We start from the raw sequence: 25,571 nt of genomic DNA, 5'->3' as shown, positions 1-25,571 counted from the left end.
ATTTTTAGCTGTCATTTGTTTATCCCTTCCCTTTGGCAATAAACTGTGCCAGTTACATCACTCACTCGAACATCTTTCTTTCTCAAAACAATCACATGAGGTGGAAGTTGTTATTTCCATTTTACAGAAGGGGAAAAAGGTTGGCTACTTCAGGGAAAAGACATAAATGAAAAAGGAAATAAATGCCTCACGAAACAGGACCTAACGTGGAGTCGATTCTGGGACTCCCACCCTTCATCATGATACTCCCTCAGGGAGGCCTTGGCCTGAATGACTCCGGTGCACAGAGCGTGGGCCCTGGAAAGGCAAGTCTCAGCTGTCAGGGTCGCAAGTGAAAATGGCTACTCATCAGCCCTTGTTGAAAGCCCGCCAGTAAAGGTTGCCAAGATGTCAGATCAGGGGCACATCCATCAGTCACTCCCTGGCACTAATTTTTTTTCTGTCTAAAATTGCAATAATTACGTGGTCCTAAAGATTTCTTAAAACCACTTTCAGTTCTCTTTAGTGTCCTAATTCCATTTGGGAATTTGTCTTGTTTCCTAGAAATGCCTAGTATGTTGTGAAATGTTTACCTATGGGACAAGGAAAAGAAAACTAACATAATAAAGAAAAGCATTTTCATAAAAAAGACTGTCTCAGTAAGGCAAGTAAGGAATTGCATCCAATATTCTATTTATACAATTTTTCATCATTTTGACTGATTTATATGCATGGACTTTAAACCATCCTGGCCACAGCACTGTATTTACACAGTTGGGATTCTTGCCCTGTTTCAGTTCATTGTTCATATCAGTTTCTTTAAGGGAGAGAATTCTTTACCAAGAACCAACTCAAATCAGCTGTACAATATAAAACAACAAATGATCTGTCAGCCTTGAGCAGAACCATACAAAAGGTATTTTTAAGCCCCATAGTTAGTTACTTAAAATTAGTTAGTCATAGGAATGGATATAACTAATAATATTGTAATATCTTGGTATGATAATGGGGTAACTACACTTAGTGTGGCAAGCATCTAATAATGTATATAATTACCAAGTCACTATGTTGTACATCTGAAATCAATATAATATTGTATATCAACTTTATTCCAAAAAAAGATTTCTTATTGCTGTAACACCTTGCTAACTAACAGCCAGAGCGTTCTCTGGGGTTTCTGTCCAGGGCCCATGGCATCCTGGGATAACAAGGCCGGAGCTACGGCAACTGAATACCGTCCTCAGAAAGCTAAATAGTACCTCGCCTTTCAAGGTACTCTAAAACCATTCATGTGAGGGCTTAAAAAAAAAAGCCCAAAACCCACATCTCAATTTTAAAGATTTTAATAACCTGTCAAAAAGACAGTTTTGCAACTACATATGTAGGAGGCAGGAAATAGAAATCTTTTCTTCTGTTGTAGTTTGGGGCTTAGATATTAAAAGGAAACAGACTCTTGTAACTTTTCACAGTTGAGGAGGCCAAAGCAGGTAGGGTTGTAAACCTGACATCTCTTCCGCCTAAAGTTGTCAGCTCAGAAACACTGCTGCTCATTGATCCCAAGCCAGAGCAGTGGTTTCTGGGGTTGTTGGGAGGTGGTTTTTGGCTGCCAGGCTGACAGCAATGGAGAGCTTAAAAATGACAAGCGAACAATAGAGAATTTCCACCATGTTGTTATTAATGATTAAAAAGGAAAGTCTGTTCCCTGATGACAGTAGGAAAAACCTACAGCAGGGGAGTCACTCTCTTTGCTCCCTCCCCACTGCCAAATCCAGGAACCAAAGCAATCAGGCAGGTGTAAGATAGATGAGAAGGAGAGAAAGCCTGTTCCAAAGACCCAATTTTCCCATTTTTTTAGAAAAAGCATCCTTGTACCTAGGGTGAAGTGCATTGTTACGAAATAAAGACCCACATAGCAGCATGTACAACGGAGTGACTAACAAATAGTTTATTATTTGATGGTGATGATTAACATAACAAAGTGTCAGTAAGTGACTCAATATTCAATCCCTATTCAGAAGATTTTATCAAGTGCTATTTTGAAGCTGGCATTGGAAATATAAACAATCATTTACCTGAATATTCTTCTCTCCTGTGCACATAGAAAATGGATGCTTTAGGTATCTGCTAACTTAAAAAAAATAAGTAAATAAGTGGTCTCTTTTATGTTTGTCCTGTGTTTTTCTTTGTTATCCCTATTCCAGAAACTTCCAGGGTCAATTAAAGGCTGCCCTCACCTCACTATGAATAATGAAGAATGGGGCTTCCTGCTGGGCTGGGAAGAGTTGGTGGCTGGCATTGGCTTTCTCCTCAGTATTACCTGTGTTGTATTGCAGTTGTTAAGGACATAAAGTAACAGTAAAGAACATTTGGAAAATAGAAAGTGTACATCCCAATGGTTTTCACTTTAGAAAATTCTAATACTAGTTTCTTATGCATGCTCAGTTTTTGCATGGCAGGTAATTTAATATGTGCAAAAGGATATATCTTGCTTTCTTTCACTGACCATTACATATATAGAAAAGCAAGCATTTTCCTTGCTTTTTGTAGAGTACACATTATTTCATATGGCTGCACAGTACCATAATTTAAATGCCCTATTGTTTTCTTCCTTTCTTCTTTCCAACTTCTTAACTTCCCATCCTCCTTTCTTCCTGTCGTAAATCCTACTGCTTCTTATTTATTTTGGCTTTTTTACACCATGTTTCCAGAACTGGGATTACTATGTCAAGGCAAATGACGACCTTAATTGTTCTTTATATATAGTGCCCACTTATTTTCCAAAATATATGTAGCAATTCACATTGTCAGCAATGGCTAGTGAGTGTATCAAATTCCATAAGCCTCTTCTAGCAGTCTGAAGTATGTTTGGATTGTCAAAAATTTTTATTGTGTTTTATTTATGTATATTTTTATTTTTAGTGAGGTTTATAATTTCAAGTCTTTTTGATACTAACTATGCTTCCTCTCGTTCGAATCACTCATTTATCTACTGGGATTTATTTTTTGTTTTTCTTAGCAACTTTTTAATTGCTTTAAATAATAAATTGAATTCTTTAATAAAGAATTTATTTAAAAAATAAAAAATAAATTGAATTCTTAAAATAACAAAGAAGTTGTTGTATCTATCATATTTGCTGTATAATTCTTTCAAGGACTTTGTGTATCTTTCTTAAGAAGGATTTTTGCAGGGGCATGTGAATGTTTTCAGTCCTTTTAGCTAAATACATTGATTTCTAGTTTTGTGATGTGGTGTTTTACTTCTAAGGTTATTAAAGTCATCCAGAATTTAGATATTTGATAATCAATGTTTTCTGTAAATTAAAATATTTAGCTTTTTTTTTACTGTATTAATAATGTGTGATATAGGAATAAATGGATTTTCTGCTCAAATCTCTAACCACTGACCACTGTCTGTTTCCTTCCTGGTCAGTTTAGGAGGCCTCCTTTATGATACATTAAATTATTATCACTGTGAAGCTATGCTAACCCAGTACCATACATGTATTTATTGTCGCTAATTTAGGGCAATGCTGGCTCCCCTTCTTAGTATTTTCTAGAATATTATTTGATATTTTTACCTATTTCTTCTTTGAAGTAAAATTTAAAATCATGTTACCAGATTTAAAATCCTCCTGCTGGGATTTAATGGTATTTCTTTAAACCTGAGAAATTCTTCCTTGTACTATTTGGAATAAGGTAGGTAGGATGACAGAGATGCTTTAGCAACAGATGTCCTGAGGCCAACTGAGTTGCATAAGGTTTTGCTCTGAATAGCCTGAAGCAGACATGAACTAGGAGGCCAATATAAATTATAGCCAGGGAGAAGATTCTAGATCTAGATTCAAGGAAAATATCAAGAATCAGGTCCAAGGAGAGCGAGTTAGCCTGGAAAGGGAGAAAGGGTATTAAGAAAGCTAGAACCCAGAAGAGCACGAATACCTCAGAAAATAGACATGACATGACCATGATGCATAAGCAAACTCTTGCTTCTTCCTCCTGGTACTTTTCTACAACCCTCTGTGTCAGCCATGTCATCGGGGAACTAGCCAAGCATTTTATAAACTAGAAAGGAGTGTTTATAACCCTGTGACAACTGTCTCAATGGAATCCAAGCATTTGTCAGATTTCCATAGTGTTTTCATGTGCTCTGCCAAAATCTTACACAAATTGTCAGTGAATCTTTCATCATAGTTGCCTAATTACAGATTTTTGAATAAGCTAAAGAAATATTTACTTTGTGATATTCTGCAATATTTTGTTTTGAAATGTGTGCTCTTTTAGAATCAACTATAAGTCTTATTTACCTTTCACTATTTTCCAACCTCAAAATTGTTTTTTTTTAAATCAGAAAAGAAATGTGATGTCCTCTTCACTATAAATAAACACCATTTACCAGGAAATAAAATATTTTCCATGAGAAATTTCACGTGTATTCTATTTCCTGAAATCTAGATCAATGTAACAGAGAATTATATGCCTGATCAGTTTCCCATTAATCCATCTTTACTCAAATGTTGCTGTGACTTCAGATAACATTACATTAATGTTTTCTGAAATTATCCGGAGCTATCTCTTTCCATGAGAAGCCCTTCTTCATAAATGGCATCTCCATGAGTAAATATTATTTAAAGGAATAAACATAAAGCACAGAATGCTGCATCCTTTACAATATTATATGCCAATTTAGATCTCCATACCAAGATTCTCTGAAGCTTCAAAGTTATCTGCAGAAGTCTGGTTGAAAATGTTTCACTGTTTCTAATCTTTGGAGAATGGCTATAGTAGACAATTATACTTTATTTGTCTATCCCCTTCTCTTGGGAGAGCTTCTCCTTACCCTAGTTTTACCTATGAGATCTAAATGGTAGCAGCTGTTGTTTATGTAACCCCACATCCTTGGCCATAGTGACTATTCAAGCGGAAAGTCCTTGACTCAACTGAAGGCACATAGAATCCCAAGGCATTGACCATAAATTGCTTGGCCCTAGAAAAACCACATGTAACCGACACTGTTTCTTTGTACAGATCCCTCAGGTATCAGTGTGCAGGCACCCTTGACTTTGATGCTCTTTGCATCATATGCATGCTCTTTGCATGCATAAGAGCTCATATCTTTGACTCTTTTCTGAGGCATGTCTTGGATTTCTGGAAATGCTTTACTTTCTCACGTCACCTGCAAGCAAGTCAGAGAGTTGGAAGCACCTGGCACATATGCTTCCAGTGGTGGCCTTTAGCCAATGACTAGCTGGTATGGGAGTTTAAAAGTTCTGCAAACTTGCCTTGTACCTGAACAAACTCAGAGCTGGCAGATCAGGCTGAAGCTGGAACTTTGTCTGACCTGCGCCCTTGTTTGGTTTCTTCCCCGCTGCCTGTTCTGCTTCCCTGTTCGCTTCTCCTGAGAGCACTTTCATTATAAATGACTTAAACACAGGCTCTGCTCCAGGGGAGGCTGACCCAAGTCACCATCCACTCCCCCTGGGTCAATGAGTGTCTCTCCCTGAGGTTTTATACCTGCAGCTGCGAGGTAGAAAGCTTTTCAGGATGAGTTTGCAGATGCTGGTGGCTGGAGATAAGCAGCTGACATGCAGAAAGCATCAGGGACAGCCCTGAGGTGCCACAGTCCTGACTCCAGCTGTCCACGAGGCATCTCAGGGTATCTCCAACGTGTGGTCAAGATCGAAGGTGTAGTTCAGATAGTTAAATTCAGTTCCTGTCATTTGCACCCAAGAAAATCCCAGCTAACATTGCTGGGACTGAAGAGCTCTCAAATGCTGAAGACTGTCTCTGTGGGAAACTGAAAACAGTTCTGCAGTTCCGCAAAACTTTGTGCATAATTTCAAGGATTCACAGCTCCGTTCATGGACCCCTCCTGGTTGAACCTTCGTGTATTAGCATCCTACGTACACTTTTGTTTCTTTGAGGATCAAGCACTGTTGCTCCTCCTGGCAACAGTGCCTGCCTTGCCGAGAAACCTCCTAGAACTTCTCGAGAAAAACAGTAACTAGGACTTTTGTATTGGATTTTTCCCCCAAATAGTTCCCAATATAGAAATCACAACTGACCAAGTCAGTAAATAAGGACATAAAAAACAAAAATGTATATGCCAAGCAGAGTACGTATTCAAAGCTGTGCAAATGTCCACATACATAGAAAGTTCAAGAAAGCAAGTGGGCAGAACAAAGAGAGATGGTATCATTGAATTATTGCCCCACATTGAGCAATACCAAGTGATTATATTATTTCTCCTATTGGAGAAAAGATGTGTACACTGCTGCAAGGTCAAAACAATCAGGATGTGCCCTCTGTAATCACCTACCTGAGTTTATGTATTTTTGTCAGTTCCCTCCTACAGCCAAATCAGGAGAACCATTTCTCAGAACAGTTGGGACAGCTCCTGTCTTCTTCCTGCCCTGCACCCTCAGCAGCCCTGTCCCCACCCCGACACACAGTACATAACGTCAGGGAGACGGAGTGGCCCAGCACCACTAGCCCACAGTGGCAGAACCGTGTACAGGGGCGCATATTGCTTTTTCCAGTCCTGGGCTCATGCTCAGATGCACCTCACACTCTTTTCTCTGACCCCTCTGACTTCTCTCTACACTCAAGGAACCCCATGTGGATGGGGACCTCAGGCTTGCCTGCAACTGGGCCTGCAGAGGGGGACTCCTGGGGCACTATCTCACAGCAAACACTCTAGAATGATCTGGGCTTGTTTTGCACTAGCTCCTTGTCCCTGGCAAGCAGGCAGGAAGGCAGGGTTTCCAGTGTCAAGCAGGAAAGTGTGCTGGGAGGGGACAAAGGCGTTCCTTCATGCCCGGCAGAACCCTCACTCTCAGATGGCAGTATTTTCCACATTTGTAGCTGTAGGTCCCCTTGGGGAACTTTTTGGGACCTGGGAAACTTTATCTCCCTCTGCCTGTGTTATCTTTCACTTTTTGAGAAGCCATCTTTAGAAAATGTAGACTTATATCTACATATCCCTTGATTTTATGAAAGAAAAAGAAGAAAGAGAAAGAGAAAGAGAGAAAAAGAGGAAGAAAGGAAGGAAGGAACGGAGGGAGGGAGGGATGAAGGAAGAGAGGAAGAAGCCCTACATTTGATAATGGTATTTGTCAGCATCTGTCTGTTGATCACATCATCTTCTCATTCTGACAGATACATGTTGAACCTTAATGCCACCTCCCCCTCTGTGCTCTAACTGAAGCTTGGTTTTGTCTCTGACAGTTTTCCTTGTAACCAGTTCTCAAGAATAGACTGCTCATGACCCTCCTCTCAAAATTTCCCACCTTTAAACCACATAGTCCCATGTTGTCACTGCATAACACATCACCACAAACTTAGCAACTTCAAACAGCGCCCAGTGATTAGGTCCTAGTCACACACTCAGCAGCCAGGAGGGCTTGGCTGGTTTCTCTGCTTACGGCTTCACAGGGTCAAGTCAAGGTGTAGGTCAGACTGAGCTCTTACCTGGGGGTTCTGGGGAAGAATCTGTTTCTGAGCTCACCCAGACTGTTGGCCGTGTTCAGTTCCTTGTGGGCGATTAGGACTGAGGTCTTCCTTTCCTTGCTGGCTGTCAGGTGGGGCAGCTCTCACCTTTTAGCATGAGGCACCCCTACATCTTCAAAGAAAGATGGTCATGAAACCTTCTTACACTTTGAGTCTCTCTGACTTGTCCGAGAAAAAATTCTCTGCTTTTAATGGGTTTACCTGTCTGCATCAAGTCCACCAACAGAATCCCTATTAAGTCAGCTGACTTGGGACTTTAATTACATCTGCAACACCTAGATTAACATTTGGTTGAATCGCTGGGGCACAGAACCTGGGGCGGGGAGGGACATCTCTAGAATTCTGCCCACCGCTGCTACCAACCAGGAAGCACTTAGTTCGCTTTGAGGATCTTACACTCCAGGGCTGGTAGGAGTATCTTGTCCTAGGGCAGCTTCAGCTTTTGGAGTTACTTGCGGGCTTACTGTTTGGATTTTGCCTGCTATGCTTCATCATCTTATTCTTTGTCTTCAGTTGGCTGGAGGGCTTAGAGATTCCTCCTGCTTCCTTGCAGGGCTCACAAGGTTTTTAAAAAGTGTGTGTCTTGAACTTTATATAGGATTACTTATGTTGTAATAGGAGGGCAGGTTGAAATATATAATTCCCTATAATGATGGATTCAATGTACACTGATTGCTTATTAAATGAGTTTGTGTGTGTATGTGTGTGTATTTACAAATAGTAGAGCTTGGCTACTGAGCAATCATAATGGATACCGATCACGCAGTCCTGCTGGGCTCCAAATATCCAGGAGGCACTTTATAAAGTTCTATGGGGTGACATAAAGATGAACATAGGAAGATGTGACTGAAAGATCTTGTGAGGAAAATGAGCTATGTATGTGAAAGATAATGAAGAAATTTATAAGTGTCGAAAGAGAGATAAAAATAAGATGCTTTGTGAGGTCAGAGGGGAGGAAGATTGTTTTCAGCTGAGAAATCCAGAAGATTCCATGGAAATATAGCTCTTTAGGGGAGGCCTGTGGAGACCAGGCATCCCAGGCCTTCCATGATCTCGCCTAGAGAAAAGCCATTTATCAAGATCTTGCTGGTAAATGCCCTCTGTAACATGTAGGTTAATGCACTGGCAAACTATAAAAGGTACTTTAATGTCTAATGCAGGAGTAACTCTGTTATCTGAGTTAGATCTAATTTTGATAATTTATAGACCATATCATCAAGACATCGATGTCATGACTTGGAGAGACTCGGAGACTAGCCAACCGATAATCTATTGCTATTTTATTCTCTGTCCAAAGTAATATGATAAACTGTTCAGTCATCATCATGCTGGTTTTACACAGCTTACAAGATCCTCATGCTTCAGGTCTCTCCCCTTTCAATGTGCAAAGGAGCAGAGGATTTGGTCCACGCTTGTGCATCTGCTTTAGGGAGGAGGGTGCGCTGACCCTTTTCATAGCGACTTTCAGTGTTAAGGGGTTGATAATAGCAACTAGTTGCAAACCGGCATGGTTATTCCACTCCCTTTACAGGGTAACCTGGCAGCTCTTCCCCGGCGAGAGGTGGAGCCTCCTTCCTCTCCCCTTGACTCTCAGCTGACCTGGGGACTTGCTTCGAACAGCAGAATACAAAAGAGATGCCTGTTCGGAGCCCTCATTTCCAGATACTGTGCCCACCTGCCTGCTCTTTTGGAGCAAGCCTGAGCCACCATGTGAACAAGCCCAGCACCCAGGATTTCAGGGCCTTGAGGAGGCCCAGCTGAGATCAGCTGAAGTGCAGGTTCACAAGAAATAATGCCTGTTATTTTAAGATGCGGAGTTTTAGGTTGCTTTGTTTGCCCAGCATAGTTCCATTTCTCTTTTGCGGCAGGTTAAAAGGGCAGGTCCCACTCTGTTCTTTAGTAGGAACTTTAAATAGTGACCTGGGACAAAGGTTTCTTACAGAATTTGGCAAGTGTGACACATTTCATTTATTTTGATAATGTGCAAATGACCTTTCTACGATAGGTACACAGATTCTGTGTAATTCACTTAAGAACTATGGTTAAGAGTCACAGTATTTTATTTACATATTTTTTTCACCCTAAGAGTGTCAGGTGCTTCAGAAGAAAAAAGCTAAGTTTAATGAAAGAATATTCTGGACCTTGAACCTTTCAAAATGCTCCAACAGTGCTATTCACATAAAATTAGTCAAATTTGGCAGGGCTTGTCTGAAACATCTGAATAACACCAAAGTATTCTTTTCAATTTTTACAGTTTCATTTCTTTTTATAAGTAAGATTGATGTGGCACTTTGTCCTTTACAGAGAATTTAATCCCTTTGGAGCATTTAAACCTTGTAACTTTAAGACGTGGATATTATTCCTCATCTCCTCACCTCCCGCCCCAGCCCATTTTACTCATGAGAAAACCGAGGCTTAGAACATGACCTAACTTGCCCTAGTGCAAGAAGCGTGGCATCTATTTCCATCTGACACAGCAACTCATGCCTTTTCCATGTGTATTAATGTGATCACTGGTTTGGAATTTAATAGCTTCATTCAAGGTCTTCAAACCATTAATCACTTCTCTTCTTGCCTAACATTTATGTCTGTGGAAAATGTTCAGTAGGGATATAATTACCTATCAATAAGTCACTTCATTAGAATAAAAAAGCACCTCTATCATCTTATTTGCATGCTCAACCATCAAGTTTTTATAAGCTACTACTGACCTCACTGCTGACCTCATATTCCTTTTTCCCCCTGAGCATTTGATTTGTTAATATTTTCACCATCCAGTGAAGTTGAAAGAAGAATAACTCAATCACCCATATACTCACTGCCTAGATTCTACAACCAGCATCTAAATACTTGCTCTAGCATATCATTTACCCACCTACCCATTCCTGTTCAGCCACCAATCAATCCCCTCTGCATTCACCTTTCATTGGACAGTTCAGTAGCCCAGGACAAAATCCTGTGGAGAATCTTGCTTTGTGAGAAGAAATTTGTCAGTTCATGTTGGCACCAGGGTCCACCTACAAAACCACTGATGATCTGAAAGTCAACTTCAAAGGAAGGATGCCAATAAAGCACCAACTGCAGCCAGTTTCAAAATGACTTACACCGTCTGATGGAGGCACTGCCTGCCTGCCTGCTGATAGGAAGGGTTGGCAACTCCTGCCTGCTGGCCTAGTGAACGCTCCTTTACTGAGCTCTAATTCTGAGTCCTATTTTGGGCCCTTTTCTCTATGTCCTTCTTTCCTTTCTTTTCGCTTTTTTTTTTTTTTTTTTTACTCTTGGGACTTCCCTCTCAACAGTGAATCATGGAGTCATGAGATGTAGAAGAATAGGAGGCCACTAATGACTCTGTCAAAGGCGCCAGGTGTCTGAGATGAAGGAAAACCAAAAAACAGGTACAGCGATGGAGAGAAGAGGTAAGGGAACTCCAGAAAAGCGATGCAGCTGGATGTTAGGAGGATGAGCAGTCGTTATGTGCTAGGGTCACAGAGGGCCTGGGAAAGGGGTCCTGCAAATACTTCACTACTGTTTTAAAACCGTAATGCCCACATAGCCTGACAACTGCTTTTCTGTCTCTGGTGTGTGCTACCTCACGCTTTATTCCACTCACTCACTGAACTGAAGAGAACCAGCCTTACCAAAGGATTTGATGCTTACAGCTTTGGGAACCTTGAAATTCCAGCATACACTGATAGTTTTGTAAGTCACGCAGGGGAAATTCTATGGCTGCTTGACTCTGGCTACTGGCAGTTTGTCCTGTAAGTGAAGCCCCAGGACTCCTCCTCACACTGCCGAAACCACAACCACCCTGCTTGGGGATAAGCAGATATTTACAAAATGTTGCCATCTACCAGGAGAGCACAGAGAGGGGAGCAATTAGAGAATCGAAAGAGGGGATTTTGGAGGAACATAGGCAACTGTCTTGCAGTATAAAGAGAAAGGGCAGATTCTGCTCCACTAAGTCTATTATTGGTGTAGTAATAATTATTCACAGATTTCCCTACGGACATGATTACTTGGACCTTGGCTTGAAAAATAGGGTCTCTAGTAATAGTTTGTAGAAAAGTATTCAAAAAGGAAGGCCAGGATAAAAACAGGCATGTCTTTCTAATGGGTTATGGGGATAGTTTGAGGCTGTAACTGTTGCAAGAGAGATGGATGGGGTTTAGAGGGAGCACTTGTGGTGGGGAGGACTGCAGAGCCAGAGGCAACGGGAGAGAACACAGAATGAGCTGTAGGAATGGAATACTACTTGGGCAATGAGGCCATTCAACTGCCACGATACCCCAGACAACCACAGAGCTCTCCACAAGACCGGAGTCGGCACGTGGCTTTGGGCTTTCCAGTCGTAAGTGGTGTTCTGGAGGCTATGTGTGTGTAAGAAGAGCAGAGGGATGAGCTATGTAATTTTCACTCACACCTCCATGTCTGTGGGGGAAGTATTATAGGATATATATTAGAGACAATACAATTTTAGAGTTGACTAACTAAGCTTGTATTTATAGTCAGCGGTTGGACTAAATTGTGTCCCCTCAAAATTCCTGTTAAAGCCCTAACCCCCAATGTAACTCATACTTGGAGATAGGGATTTTAGGAGGTAAAGTTAAAGGAGGTCATAGGTAGGGTCCTGATCTGATAGGTCGGTGGCCTTATAAGAAGAGGAAGAGAAAGAGAGCTGTCTTGCTCTCCCCATGTGCACACACCACAGAAAGGCCAGGCAAGGATTCAGTAAAGAGGTGGCATTTGTAAGTTAGAAAGAGAAACTTCACTAGAGCCTGACCATGGTGGCACCCTGATCTCAGACTTCCAGCCTCCAGACTGTGAGAATATAAATTTCTGTTAAGTCACTGTATTCTGTGGTATTTTGTAATGGTAGCCCGAGCTGACTAATACAGGTGGTGATAAGACCCAAGTGGGAACCTCCATCTGACTCTTGGCCAAACACACTTTTTACTTTTCTTATCTATCAACCAGCTTTCTTTCATTCTCATTCTCTGTCTTTCTCTTTTTCTTCATCTCTATTTTCCTAAGTGAGTGTTCTGTTCTTGGATGCCAACAGGCCTAGTGATGATAGAACTTGGCAACATGGAATTTAATAAAAGGGACTTTTCAGAGGGCTAGGAACCATTAGGCAAGGAGATTTCTTTGTGCTGCTATAGTATTCCATGTTTGCCTTTAGTAATGTTTGTATTTACCCTTGAAATTCTGTATTTCTCCCCAGAGCATAAGCTCCATGAGGACAGACACTGTTTGTCTTGTTCACTGCTACAGACCTAGTATCTAGTGTAGAGAAACCAGCAGCTCTATTTGCTGCCACAATCCTCCCATTGCTGGTCAACAAACATTCATGAAAGACTTACCATGAGCTAAACACTGTGTCCATGGAAGAGTAATAGTATAGTGGGCCTCAGAGTATGGGTCCTGAGCCAACAGTAACGTCACCTGGGACCTCATTAGAAGTACAAATTCTTGGGCCCCACCCCAGGCCTACAGAATTAGGAATTCTGAGGGTGGGACTCCACAATTTGTGATTTTTATAAGCCCTCCAGGTGATTGATGCAGGCTTAGGTTTGCAGTGGTGATTACCCCAATTGTTCATTACAACTGTCCACACTTTCTCTCCAGGTGGAAGGAGTTCATAGCACCCAGTACCTGGGTGTTGCCGAAAGTTCTCAGCAGCCCAGTGGTGCTCAAGACTGACTGCACATATCACCTCCGGTACTGTAGCTCCGATGGGGAAGTATGTTCCCAGCCCAGGATGCGTGGCCTCTGAATACAGTGGAACTGAAGTAAGTAAAGGGGAAAGACAGGTTGGGAGAAATGCTTTTATCTCTTATAGCTGGCTCAGAATCACTAGCCAGGGGCCCCTCGGTCTGTCTCCTCTGGCCCCAGATGGTTGTTTTCCTATGTTTTCACATCGTCTCTGTGCATGTATGTGTATCCTAATTTCTTCTCTAAGAACATCATTCATATTGGATTAGGATCCACTTGAATGACTTTATTCTACCTTAATTACCCCTATAAAGGCCCAATTTCCAAATACAGTCACATTCTGAGGTGGTTGGGGTTGATTTCAACATATGAATTTAGGGGGGACATAATTTAGCCTGTAACTGTTATCAAATGCATTGCCTTCATGAGCAATGTGTATGTCAACTAAATCACTGTAGTTTCTATTTGCAGCACCTTGATGATTTCACTTACTTAGAGATGGTTAGAGTGGGAAGGAATCTATAGCTGAGCTTATGCAAACTCATGTTATAGCTGAGCAAACACAGAAAGATGAAGTAGTTGACCATAGTTAACAGATAGGGCAGAGGTGAGACCATGTCATGATGCTAACTCACATTCTGTCATGGATTTTCCAAATATTCTTAAGCACATACTACATGTTGGACATTGGGTTAGACACTGGAGATAAAAGGCAGTTCCCACCCTGGAGTGGATCAGACATGCACCAACCCATGAGTTAATAAGCAAAAGGCTCTGATGTGCCTGGGAAAAGTGGACAAAGTTTGTGGGGGGCTAAATATTTATTAATAAAAAGCTAGAGAATCCTTTCAGAAATTTCTGCATATAAGTTCAAAGCTCTTCCTTTATTTTATGGATATATCAAGTATAAGGCTCTATGAATTTAATAACAATTTTCAAAAGTAAAAATCAGACAATGTTAAAGATGTTCTGAGGTCAGAAATGTTTAAAAATAAAAAGGACATTTTAGACTTAAATATGGTTATTAAAATAGAAAATCTGAATCAGTCCACTTTCTTAGTTCTTTTGGGAGTATTCAGGACAATATTGTTCCACAAACATTTTGAAAAATACATATATTAGATTAGATATAGTTTTGAATTCTGCCTTGCCTGGGAAGTGCTCAATACGTATTTGTTGAATAAGTGAATGAGTTAGATTCTTGGCAAATAATCAAGTCTTATCTGTTATTTTCGGTTCTCTTTGACTTGTATATTTATGCTCCTTATTTCTCCCTTCTTTGTCATTGATGGAATTTCTTGATGGAGTGGCATTAATATACATCTTTAATGCACGATATTTAACCAAAATACATGTTTCTAATGTCTTTTCATTTTGGCAGCTTTGAAATTGGGGAAGGAAATGGATTTGGGATGATCTGAGTAAAGCCAAGTGGCTACTACCCTAGCCACTGACCACCATTCCAGTGTGCTTCAGGCTGTGCACCTGGTCCCTGCTTGCACTGACTTGAAAGTGACCAAGACTGGGAAGGCAGGAGAGTCTGTCCATTGTTAGATATCTGGGACTATTAGTTGGATGGATTTAGATTCTTTAGAAAAGTGACTGAGTGACAAAAAATCCTAGCTCTGTCCTTAACATTGGCCCCCAAACACAGGCTAAGAGTGATTTGTTAAATTCTTACTATGCTGATGGACAGTGATTGCAATGGGATGGGATGGGGGGGACTTGATAATATAGGTGAATGTTGAAACCACAATGTTGTTCATGTGAAAACTTCATAAGATTGTTTATCAATGATACCTTAATTAAAAAAAAGACATAGAAAACAAAACAAACAAAAAAAGAGTGATTTGTTAACTAACAAATTCATTTCGGAGGATGTCTTCTAGCAGGGAAACCTCACAAAATAACCCAAAGTATTCCAATGTCTTTGGGTTAGTGGAACTTTCTTGGAATTTTGTTGTCCTTGATCTGAGGACCTCTGTGTACTTTGTAACTATATACAGGATTAAAAACTTCTTCCATTTAAATAGAAATCCCAAAGCACAGAGGTGTAATTGAACAAGGGCTCTGCAAGTTGATTAGAGACTGGTTTAGACCAGAGACTTGTGGACAAAAATGGTGTTTTTGTTTTTTGCTTATGTGCTGAACTTTTTGAGATATAAATTCCCTTTTGACAGATCATGTGCAATAGAACCATATTATTAATGAGATTCAGATATACTGTGAGTAAAATTATGCTTCCCCACTTATGGTAAAGATCAAACCGAAAATTGATCTGAAGGCCAAGTTTAGCCAAATTACCAGCATTTCTAATACAGTGATTTTCTGTTCTTAAGGAACTCTACTTAGAGTTATGGGCTTAATATTTTTCTAATATTCCACAGACCAGTGGGCATTTTAATGAAGATTTATGGATTCCACAGGAACTGAAAGCTAGGGGGAGTGTTTGAAGGAAGGTATAAGGTTCAGAGGAGAAAAAGGTTTTTTTTTAAGGCAAGGTTTCTAGTGTGGTCCCCTCAGACCATCTACATTAGAACCACCTAGAAGCATTTTAAAACATTCCTAGGTCTACACCTGACTTATGAATCAGAATTCCTGAGTGAGTGAGGTCAATAATCTCCATTTAAAACAAGTTCTCAGTGTGTTTCTGATGCCTAAAGAAGTCTGAAAACCACTGGACTCTAAAGAAGTCTAGATTCAAGAGAAAAATAAAATAAATGTAAAAGCAAGCTGAAGACACTTTTCAAGAACAAATACTGGCAGGTTCCCTTAATGGGTACAATACTGGGCAAACCAAGTATCATACCACGTTTTAAAAAGTCAGTGGATGATTTGGTTTTAAAAATGACAAGGATGATTTTTAGATGAATTATTAGTTTGTTGAAAATATACTGCTCTTAAAGGAGAAAGTGTTTTATGCAAATAATTCTTTCTGTACTAATTACCTTATATACTATAAAGTGTAAAAGCCTTTATGAACCTCAAATCAAAAGGTATTCTTCAATAAGATTTTCTGGGATTAAAGCACATTCTTTGGGAATTAAGAAGCAGTAGGAAACATACCATGTAAAACCTAATTCACTGAGTATAAAATGTGGACTGCCATCACTTGGCCCTGCTGACCTAATCTTTGATTTTATACTATCTGTTAAAAGGGGATTTGAACAGAATTACTTATGTAAGTCAGGTATAAGTTAATCATTTTACTTCCCGGCCTAAAACCATTCAATGACTCACTGTATCTCTAAGGACGAAGTTGAGACTTTTCAAGAGCATTTACACGGCTTTCTTCTCTAGCCTCTTTTCTTTCCTCTTCCCCCTGGTTTCCCTTTCTGCTTCTCCTCGCTCTGAGCTCTCCGATGTCTCCATTATTCTTCTCTCTGCCAGGCTCCTTCTCTGCCTCTTCCTTCTTCCCTAGCATATAGTGAGCACTTAACACATATTGTGTCATTACTAACAATATCATTATTGACAATGGAGAAAAGTGGACATGTTTAAGGTGTATCTTTGAGGTAAAATACTCAGGTCTTTGAGTGCTTGGTTGTAAGGAGGGGTAATAGGTAAAGGGAGACAGACATTCAGGATGACACTTGAATTTTTTGGCTTGAGAAATGAAGAAATTCTAAGAAATTAGGAAACAGGGTCTGAGCTGAAAGTAGACTTGGTATTTAAAGCAATAGCAGTGATGAACTCCTGCAGAAAGTGTTGGAGAAAGGACCACTCTGAGTCCAAGGAGAGGAGGGGAGCACACAGTGTTAAAAAGAAGTGTCAGGTCCAAAATAGAGTCACCTATGCTAAGCCCCACCAAGACAACATCCCACCTAATTGCAATTTCAGCCTCTCTTAGGAGTGGAATTTCAAAACAATCAGTCTGTAATTTTTCTGATCAGCACTAGCGAGGTGATGTGCATGAGAGAGCCTCCTGCCTCCTCCACTCAGGGAAGGTGAACATGCCTGAAACAATCCTTTCATTTTCTTCAACTGCCCCCATTCTTGCTTATAAAATGCTTTCATTTTGCGTAGCTCCTGGAAGCTCCTTTCTACTTGCTGGATGGGACTCTGCCTGATGCACGAACTGCTGAAGAAAACCAAGTAGATCTTTATATTTACCGGTTGAATTTTTGTTGTTTAACAAGAGGAAACCAGGGAGGAAGGAGGAAAACAAGGAGTAGTGCTTGGAAGCCAAGAGAGCAAAGTGACTCAAGAAAGCCTCAGTGTTGTTGAATTCTGCCAATAGGTCAACTAAAATGAGGCCTAAGCAGTGACCGCAGGATTTAGCAACGGTGTAGCCTGCGGGTAATAAGAATGGGAGCAAGCATGGTGGAGTAGGGGCGATGAAAGGTCACGGGGCATGGCCTGCGGAGGAGGCAACACAAGGAAGTAGGGACCGTGGTGAGAGAAGGTCCCTTAAGCAGTTTTGCTGAGAAGAATCTAGAGCAGATGAGTGGGGCTGTATGTTGGTGACATGGGATAAAGGGGGGTATTATTTTTTACTGCTAGGAGATGTAGAGCATGTTAATGCGATAAAATGATTCAGAAGAGAGGGAGACATCATGATATAGGGGAAAGATAACATCTGCAGGATGAGCCCCTGGATACAGGAATCCCAGGATACAAGTGTGCAGAGGCCAGATGGAAGAGCTGGCCTGACTGCAGCGGACTGTTCTCCCACGTTGACAAGAGGGAAGGCATGGACTGGGGGACGTGTGCGGGTCTGTGATGCTTTGGGGTGGGAAGGTGAATGCTTCTATTTTCTCACTGATTATGAGTCAAGGTCATCAGCCAGGAGTTGGGTGGAGATAGGATGGAGAGGTTTGGCAGGAGAAGGTATGAAATTCGTGTCCAGAGCATGGGGAAAAGATGAAACTAGAGGATATCCTTGCAGTAGTAGAATTGCCTGAGTGCCCAGTTGCAGTTTGCCATTGTGAATTAGAAGTAAGACAAGTTAGTGTATTTGGGCGTTTCTCTCCAGCAAATTACCCATATCCCCTCCCCACTCAAATTCCTACCCCAACTTTAGCTTGGCTTTATCTGTCAGTCCTGCTTAATGCCAATTCTGTGGGAAACCTGCATTATTCCTCCAAGTCTAGAGTTGGTCTGTGTTACTCTATTGTTCAGCTACTACAATTATCCACTGACTCATCTGTATCTCCCACCAGAATGAAAGCTCATAGAGGGCAGGAATTCTTATCTCTCTTGTTTTGAGCTCTAATCCCAACTTCAAAACAGTGCTTAGCTTATAATAGGTACCATACACAAGTTGAATTAAAGCAATGTGGTCCATAAGGCAAATACCCATCTCTCCAATCTCATTATTAGCATTGAATGTTAGTTAAAAAGAATCCTTGCCTATATATTACCAAAACACTAACAAGTTCCCCAAGATTATAGCTCAGCATCATCTTGCTGCAGTTTCCAAAGTTACTGTGTATAATTGTATACAAGGTAACTTTATTAAAAAAAAGGTATTTTGCATTTTAGCTGACTTTCTTTTAATTCTACCCTCTTTTTAATTCTACCCTCTAAAAGTGGTAAAGATTTTTTTCATAAGAGCGATGTTTAAAGGAAACAAATAAGCACCAAACATATTTTAAGTGCAGAGTAATAGATCTTCACATCGTGTTTTATCTACTAGTTTCCTTTTTCAAACCAGCAACCAATAAATTTAAGGAAAAATATGGCCCTATGCTTCCCAAATACATTTGTACAAGAAGAAGCATATCTAACTATATGTTAGAATGATTAGGAGTATTTTGAGAGAATATGATGTAGATTTAAAGTTAGTTTTAACACAAAGAATGGATCAGGGACATAGACTGCAGTGGTATTCATTGCTAGGTAATAGACTTCTTTGATTGATTGCGAGTCATTACGGTGCCGTACCCAATCAACAGGCATGGCAACTTTTTACAAAAATACCAGAAATTTTCTAATCTTCACAATACCTAACAACCTTGATATGCATTTTTATCTCCAATATAAGTAAAATGTCATATAAGTAAAACAAAGCTGAGAGAGATTAAGTAAAACTCATAAAAGTTACAGAGCTGGTAAAGGGGAATCTGAATTCAAACCAATAGCCCGGCCCCAGAGCTGGTTTTCTTTCAATAAAGCACTGTGGCAAGCAGGGGAAGTCCATTATTACATCTAAAGCCCCTTCCAGTTGTAATATTTTATAATTTCTAAAGAGGCAAAGAAGTTCTTCCCTGCACATTTTTCTCATCTTGACCTGTCAGCTGCTGGGAGATACATCAGAATCTCAGCATCTCTCCTGTGCCCTGGATGCACACATGTGGACATAAGTTTTATACATAAGAACTCAAGAGGATAACCTTTCCTTCAAGTAGTCAGTAATATTGTTTCCATTTGTTTTACTGAATCTCTGTGTAGAGAGGATGATTAAACAAAAATGACCAGGACAAGCTTCTGAAATGTGTGTTAATGAGTGTGAGTATTTGTACATAAAACCTAGACCTACACTGCTTTTCACTAGTTCAGGTTTTCAGTTTCTAGTTATTAGGCTACATACTTGTTGGAAAAGTAAATGCTTATTTCAGTTCTAAATAATGCTGAGTTCAATCTTGCCATTAATTTATTTTAATAGTAATAATACAACCCCTAAGTTTAACTTTGCAGTCAGCAATGCAAAGTTATCGGTCAAATGAACATCTGATACCCTACATTTAATCATGGTAAGCGTATGTATTAACAAACATTTGTATAGTGTGTTACTTAACAAGAGTTCATTGTAAGAATGAACTCATTTTACAAGATGGAGAAACAAGGCTCAGAAAGGTCAGTGACTTGTCCAAGTTCAAACTGCTGGTAAGGGGTAGAGTCAGCATCTGGGAACATCTAAGAATGCATGAATATAAAAAGCTTTCTAATACTGGGATGATGTGTTAGCCTATCAGAAAAGCAATCAAAGAATACTAAACAGTCTTAAAGACTAGTGATTAGGGGTAACAAATCCTTGGCTCTAAGAACACTAAGTGTATTATGTGGAAATCCAATATTTTAGTTGGAAAAAAGTGACTAGAGGAAACTATAAAGTGTCATGTGAAGGAATATTGTAGGCCAGTGAAAAGAGTACTGAGCTGAGATGGAAGCCAGTGGAGGTTCATCTGTAAAACAGGGAGTTGGACTGAACTGATGACTTGGCTGGAAGTCACCGTTCTTGCCGCAACTGAAAGATGCCCTCTGCCCGAGGAGGCTGACTGGCTGCCTTACATCCCAGGTAAAGCCCCCTTGCCCTTTAGCTTCTGGTCAGTTCTGCAATAAAGACTGGTGGCGGAGATGGGAGAGACAGGGGAAGCAAAGCCGGGGACTACTTTGGTTCTCTCCCAGTGAGGTCCCCGAAGGTCTCTGCTCCTCTCCAGGGCTTCTGCTTTAGAGGGCCCCCCCGCCACGGCATGGCAAAGGGTCCTTCAGGCCTGCTCTCAGATGCACGCGCCCCACCATGTGGTTCTCCCGCCCCCTGCTCACATCCATGGGATCAGGACCCTTGTGAACAGACTCTCCTCACATTACCCCAGTTAGAATGCTGCTGGAACCCTGACTGATACGTTCTGGAAGATTCCTCGCAGCTGTCATTCTGCATCTGATTATTTTGTGGACTGCTGAACTTAGTTTGCTTGTTCTTCTTTCTCCAAAGTAAAGATCCTTGGCTTCTCCACATTAAGTTCAGACGGTGTGCAAATTATTAATGAAAGGAAGTGCTCAGAGTTCACTCCATTTTCTTAAATGTGTAACTATTGTAACAATCACAAGAGAGAAGTCAAAAGTAAGTAAAATAAGGGCACAGCTTTATTTCACTACAAGGCAGTAAGTACTCTGTCACATCAAAAGTTCAGTGCTGGCCATCTTGCACCAAATGTTCTTAAGGCAGCAACTGGCTCTCGACCCCAGGCTCTCGACCCCAGCCACAGACACAGGCTCTGTGCAGCAGTTCTGAGATCAGACACTTAGCAACCGTGGGGGATGCTGTTCACACACATAACCCCTGAATTAAAGAACGGTCAGGCTGAACTCAGAACAAAACAAAGGACAAAAACGACATAGATCTCCCAAAAAAGAAGTGCAATGCATGCTCTTAGAAACCAACAAAAAAAAAAAAAAAGAAAAAGAAAAAAACCACAATAACAAATGCAAAATCTCCCAAACAACTTTTCCAATGTATTACAAAAGGAAAAATAAAAGTATATATATATATGTATACATATATAAAAAATAAAAAAGTTTTGAAATACTAGTGCATAGTCAATTACCTAACACCAAGTTTCTTTTCTTTCCGTTCAAAGCTCTACTGCCCCTCTGATACTAGCAGCATGTCTACAGGCTAAGACCATAGCAGCAAAACACATTTTCTCATTTGGCATTTACAAAATTAAATTACTGAATAAAAATATAATTTTTTTATAAAACTATTTCATACAGTAATAATCTTTAAAGCAAGCTAACAAAAACCTCATAAAATGGTTCAGTACAATAAATGTACCTCCAATGTGACTAACCATAAATGAGCATTTACAATCTCGATGAATTATCCCATGGTATTCAGCCAACATTTATAGTAATGCATTGTGTTTAGTGATTAAGAAAAGTGAAATATTGGAGTACCTTCTTTTTGTGTAAAATTTCAAAAACCTCATCACAGGTAAAAATACTGGTCCATTGGATACTCTAAAATACAGATAAATCATTTTACGCTTAAAAAATCTGCATTAAGATATTAACAACTGACTACAATTCATTACCTAATAATTTAGGTAAGACTGTTATTTATTTAAAAAAAAAACCTTTTAGTTGGGTGAAATCCGGTAAGATTTCATCCACCTAAATGCACTTGGTGCTGCTCTCAACTGTTGTACCACAACAAAAATAGGCTCTTCTCCCATGCATGAAAAGTTTCATGTAGAGGAACGATATATCCCAAGACAACTTGAAGTGTTCTGAAAACCATAATGCTTGTCCGGAAGCGTCTCACATGACCAGAGTCCGGGCTGAGAAGGCGTTCCCGTATTTACGAGCCTGACCGGAGGCCGTCACCTGATCTTCTGTCTTCCCGCAGGACGCAGCTTCCCAGGCGCCGCTACAAGGCTAATGGGGGAAAGGAGGGCAACGCGGTGAGACAGGAAGGCCCTACCTCAGCCCACAAGGGAATTCCCAGTCCCAGCGGAGCCAGCACAGGGCATTGTGCCCTCCAGACAGCAAGTGCTAGATACCAGGGAGCCTTTGGCAGAGAAAATCTTGGCTCTCCGACATCCAGGAATCCCACATTCTTAAAGAGATGCATCAACTATCAAGAACTGTTTAATCGCCAAGGGAGGAAACCCACTCAAAATAGGGTCAATAGTATCACATGGCCGCCGCCTTATACTTGAGTATCTGTTGTCTTACAGGCGATGTTACAGAGTTGGAACCAGGAACGAGCATAATTCCCCAGATACCTAAGGTGAGCTCTGGGCATTTATTTACCCATCAGGCAAACTGGTGAGTGCTTGAATTCTCTGAGAGAAGTTCCCGGAGGTGCTGGAATGGATCAGCACAAACAGAGTATATCTTTTAAAATATCAGTTAAACATCTATTAATTTAGAAATACCGGTTTGCCGGGATAGCTCACTTTTTAAAGACACACAGGAAGGCACAAGATGGAACTAGTATCTTATGGGTGGCACCCACATCAGGCCAGGGTTTGGCACTTCACACACATAGTGGTTCACACAGCACGGCCACCCGGCTGTTGAGCTGTGTGAGGGAGGTTCCTGCTCTCTTTAGCTGGGCAGGAAATGGAGTCTAAGAGTGAAGAAAACTTGCCTAAGGCCACTTTGAACCTAGGTCTGTCTTCTGCACGGCCCAGGCTCCTGCCTTCCCTCCATGTTGCTTCAAACTAGAATATATACTATGTGTGCTCTACTTGTTCTCCAAAGGATTTTAGGTGCTAACAAAATAAATACAAGAAAACAGGGTTGAAAGAGTGGATAAGGCAGGGGTCACAGAGAAATATGGGAAAAATAAAATGAAAATGGGGTGAGATTTGTATATAAAACACTTGCCTTGAAGCACAAGGCAGCAGCTAGATATAAACTCCAGGCTTGGCCCTGAGCTTTCTAGCAGTCAATGCAAAGCAGGAAATAGAAACATAAGCAGATAGAAGAGTTGGTGTCCATAAGCTCAAAACTAAACCGGTGGTTTAGAAAAAGCACAACTATTTCTGGCATTGACATCTGAGGGGATTTTCTCCATGGGGTAAAAAGAGAATAAGAAAATAAAGGCCTCTGCTCTCTAGAGCCTCAAATGTCCTTCAGGAGACATAGTGAGTACCTGTGCCACAGGGGGAATGACCACAGCAGTGTGAAAGGTTTGTGGTGCTGTGCTCAGGTGAGCAGGAATGGGTCACAAGCAACTGTCAAGGTGATGCTCCAGAGAAAGGGCAAGAAGAGGCAGGATTGAGGTAGACAGGTGAGAAAGAAGGAGTACAGCCTTCTGATAGACAGGTGGAGAAAGCCTGAAAGCATGCGGAAGCTGCAGTTTGTACACCGCTTGTGGGAGGGACTGCAGGGGAGAGGACGAGATACTGTAGATTATATGACAAGATTTAACACGTGCTATGTGCCGTGCTTTCAAGTGTTTTACACATATCATCTCATTTAATTCTCACTCAGAACACCTTTGGCATAGGTACAGTTCATTGCACCTATTAACAGGCCAGACAATGTTTTTAAAAGAATTTAGGCAACATCATCAAGGTTGCCCAGCTAAGAGGTGATGAAGCAAGAATGTGAATCCAGGCCCTGGTGAGTACAAGATGCTGCCTCGGTTAGTTCTTATCAGCAGACAATTGTGGGGTCAGGTCAGCAGGGCCTGGGAATGCAGGAAGCAGCATATAGATGGGGTGTCGATGTCATCAGACTTTTTAGCAAAGAGGTATAATTCTGAATCAACTTGATATTTGTGTGGTGATGGGGTTTCCTTGCCTAGTGGCTGGAGCAAAGTTTCCATAGCACACAACCTAGATTCCCTGGCTTCTGCCCCATCTGTTGTGTGCTCTCATCACCAATGTAAAAGGCACTGTCCTAGTCAACACCTGTTCACCCTGGGGGTTCAGAGGCGCCTACGTAACTTGAAATACTACATAGCAAGATAGATTATTGTAACCTTTTCCTGAAACTGTGTATCACAGGACACAGATGAAGGTGTCTGGGGCTGACTTCTGCCACTGAGTCACATTTAATGTTTTCCTAAACAGAATCACCAGGATATATAGCATTCTTCGAAATAGTTCTGAATGAATGGTGTTTCCCCAGGTTCAAGTAAGTGGATCAAATACACATATTTGTCTGGTGTTCACCTATCTGCGCATACAGACTCCATGCTTTAGTTCAGTGGATTTAATTTTTCAGAGCAGTGCTGAAGCACAAAACTGACACAAGGAGCCTAGCTAAAGAAAAATGAAAGTCAATGTTACTGTTTCAGTCACTGAGCTTGCGTTTGTAGTCAAGCAATGTGACATATAATAACCACCATCTGAGAATGAATAGGTAAAAATGGTGGATGCCTACCGTGAAGTACCAGGCAGGACTTAGAATCGGTGGAGAACCCAGAACAAAGGGCATCGATCTTAAAAAAAACAGTGACCAAAGAAGCAGCTGAATCAAATATCTTAATATACCAATATTTCCCAAGCAAATCTAAACCAATATAAAGATACACACAAAAAAACAAAGATACATATTTTGAAAGAATACATACAAATGAATGGAGGGGAAAAGGGAAGGAAGACTAGACTGGAAAAAGAAGTGAAGAGGAGAGAAGAATGCTCCTGTTTTTCTTTGGTTAGGAATTCTTCTACTTGCTGTGCTGGAACTACTATAGAATTTATTTTCTAAACGTGTCAATTAAATGTATTAAAATACTATGTTAAAACTACCTGATGCTCGCGTTTACTATGCCTTTTCATAAAAGCCAAGTTCTGCTCCTTGGCAATGTAGTACTGAAGTTAATTCAGAATCCCCCAAATCTGTTCAAATACTAAGTATCATCAGCTCACTGTATTTTCAACTTGACATCTGACTGCATTCCTGTTGGTTTTCTCCACATGGCTCATCACTTTATCCACCAATGGCTCTTGCTCCAGGACTAGATATTTAAAACAAGATCAGTACAAAGAGAGCACCATATATTTTTTTATCAGTGTTTTTGTTAGGAATGCTAGGTAGAAAGATAGACATGAGCAGCCGGAAAAGGGGAGGATAAGGCTCAAACAAGAAGCTGCCCAGATAAGGTTCAAAGACAAAGCCTCCCAAACTTTGCCCATGTGGCAGGGGGGGATGGGACGGGGGGTTCCCATGTGGAGACCACACAGGCTTTG

The 25,571-nt window shown here is 40.8% G+C and overlaps 1 protein-coding gene across 3 annotated transcripts in view; it reads right to left on the bottom strand.

The window, feature by feature from the left end:
- Positions 1 to 20,984: 20,984 nt before the first annotated feature.
- Positions 20,985 to 25,571, bottom strand: part of MYB (MYB proto-oncogene, transcription factor) — a 32,846-nt gene continuing 28,259 nt past the window's right edge. For all 3 annotated transcript variants that reach the window (XM_017646988.3, XM_017646992.3, XM_017646989.3), the window contains one exon: positions 20,985 to 22,299. In XM_017646988.3, coding sequence (XP_017502477.3) covers positions 22,183 to 22,299 — 117 coding nt within the window. In that variant the 3' untranslated portion in view covers positions 20,985 to 22,182. The remainder of the gene's footprint in view (positions 22,300 to 25,571) is intronic.

This window comes from Manis javanica, chromosome 13 (genome assembly GCF_040802235.1).
Source record: "Manis javanica isolate MJ-LG chromosome 13, MJ_LKY, whole genome shotgun sequence".
In the NCBI taxonomy this organism is placed as follows: domain Eukaryota; kingdom Metazoa; phylum Chordata; class Mammalia; order Pholidota; family Manidae; genus Manis; species Manis javanica.
The sequence above is the reverse complement of the archived record's forward strand: the minus strand, read 5'-3'. Positions and strand labels throughout refer to the sequence as shown.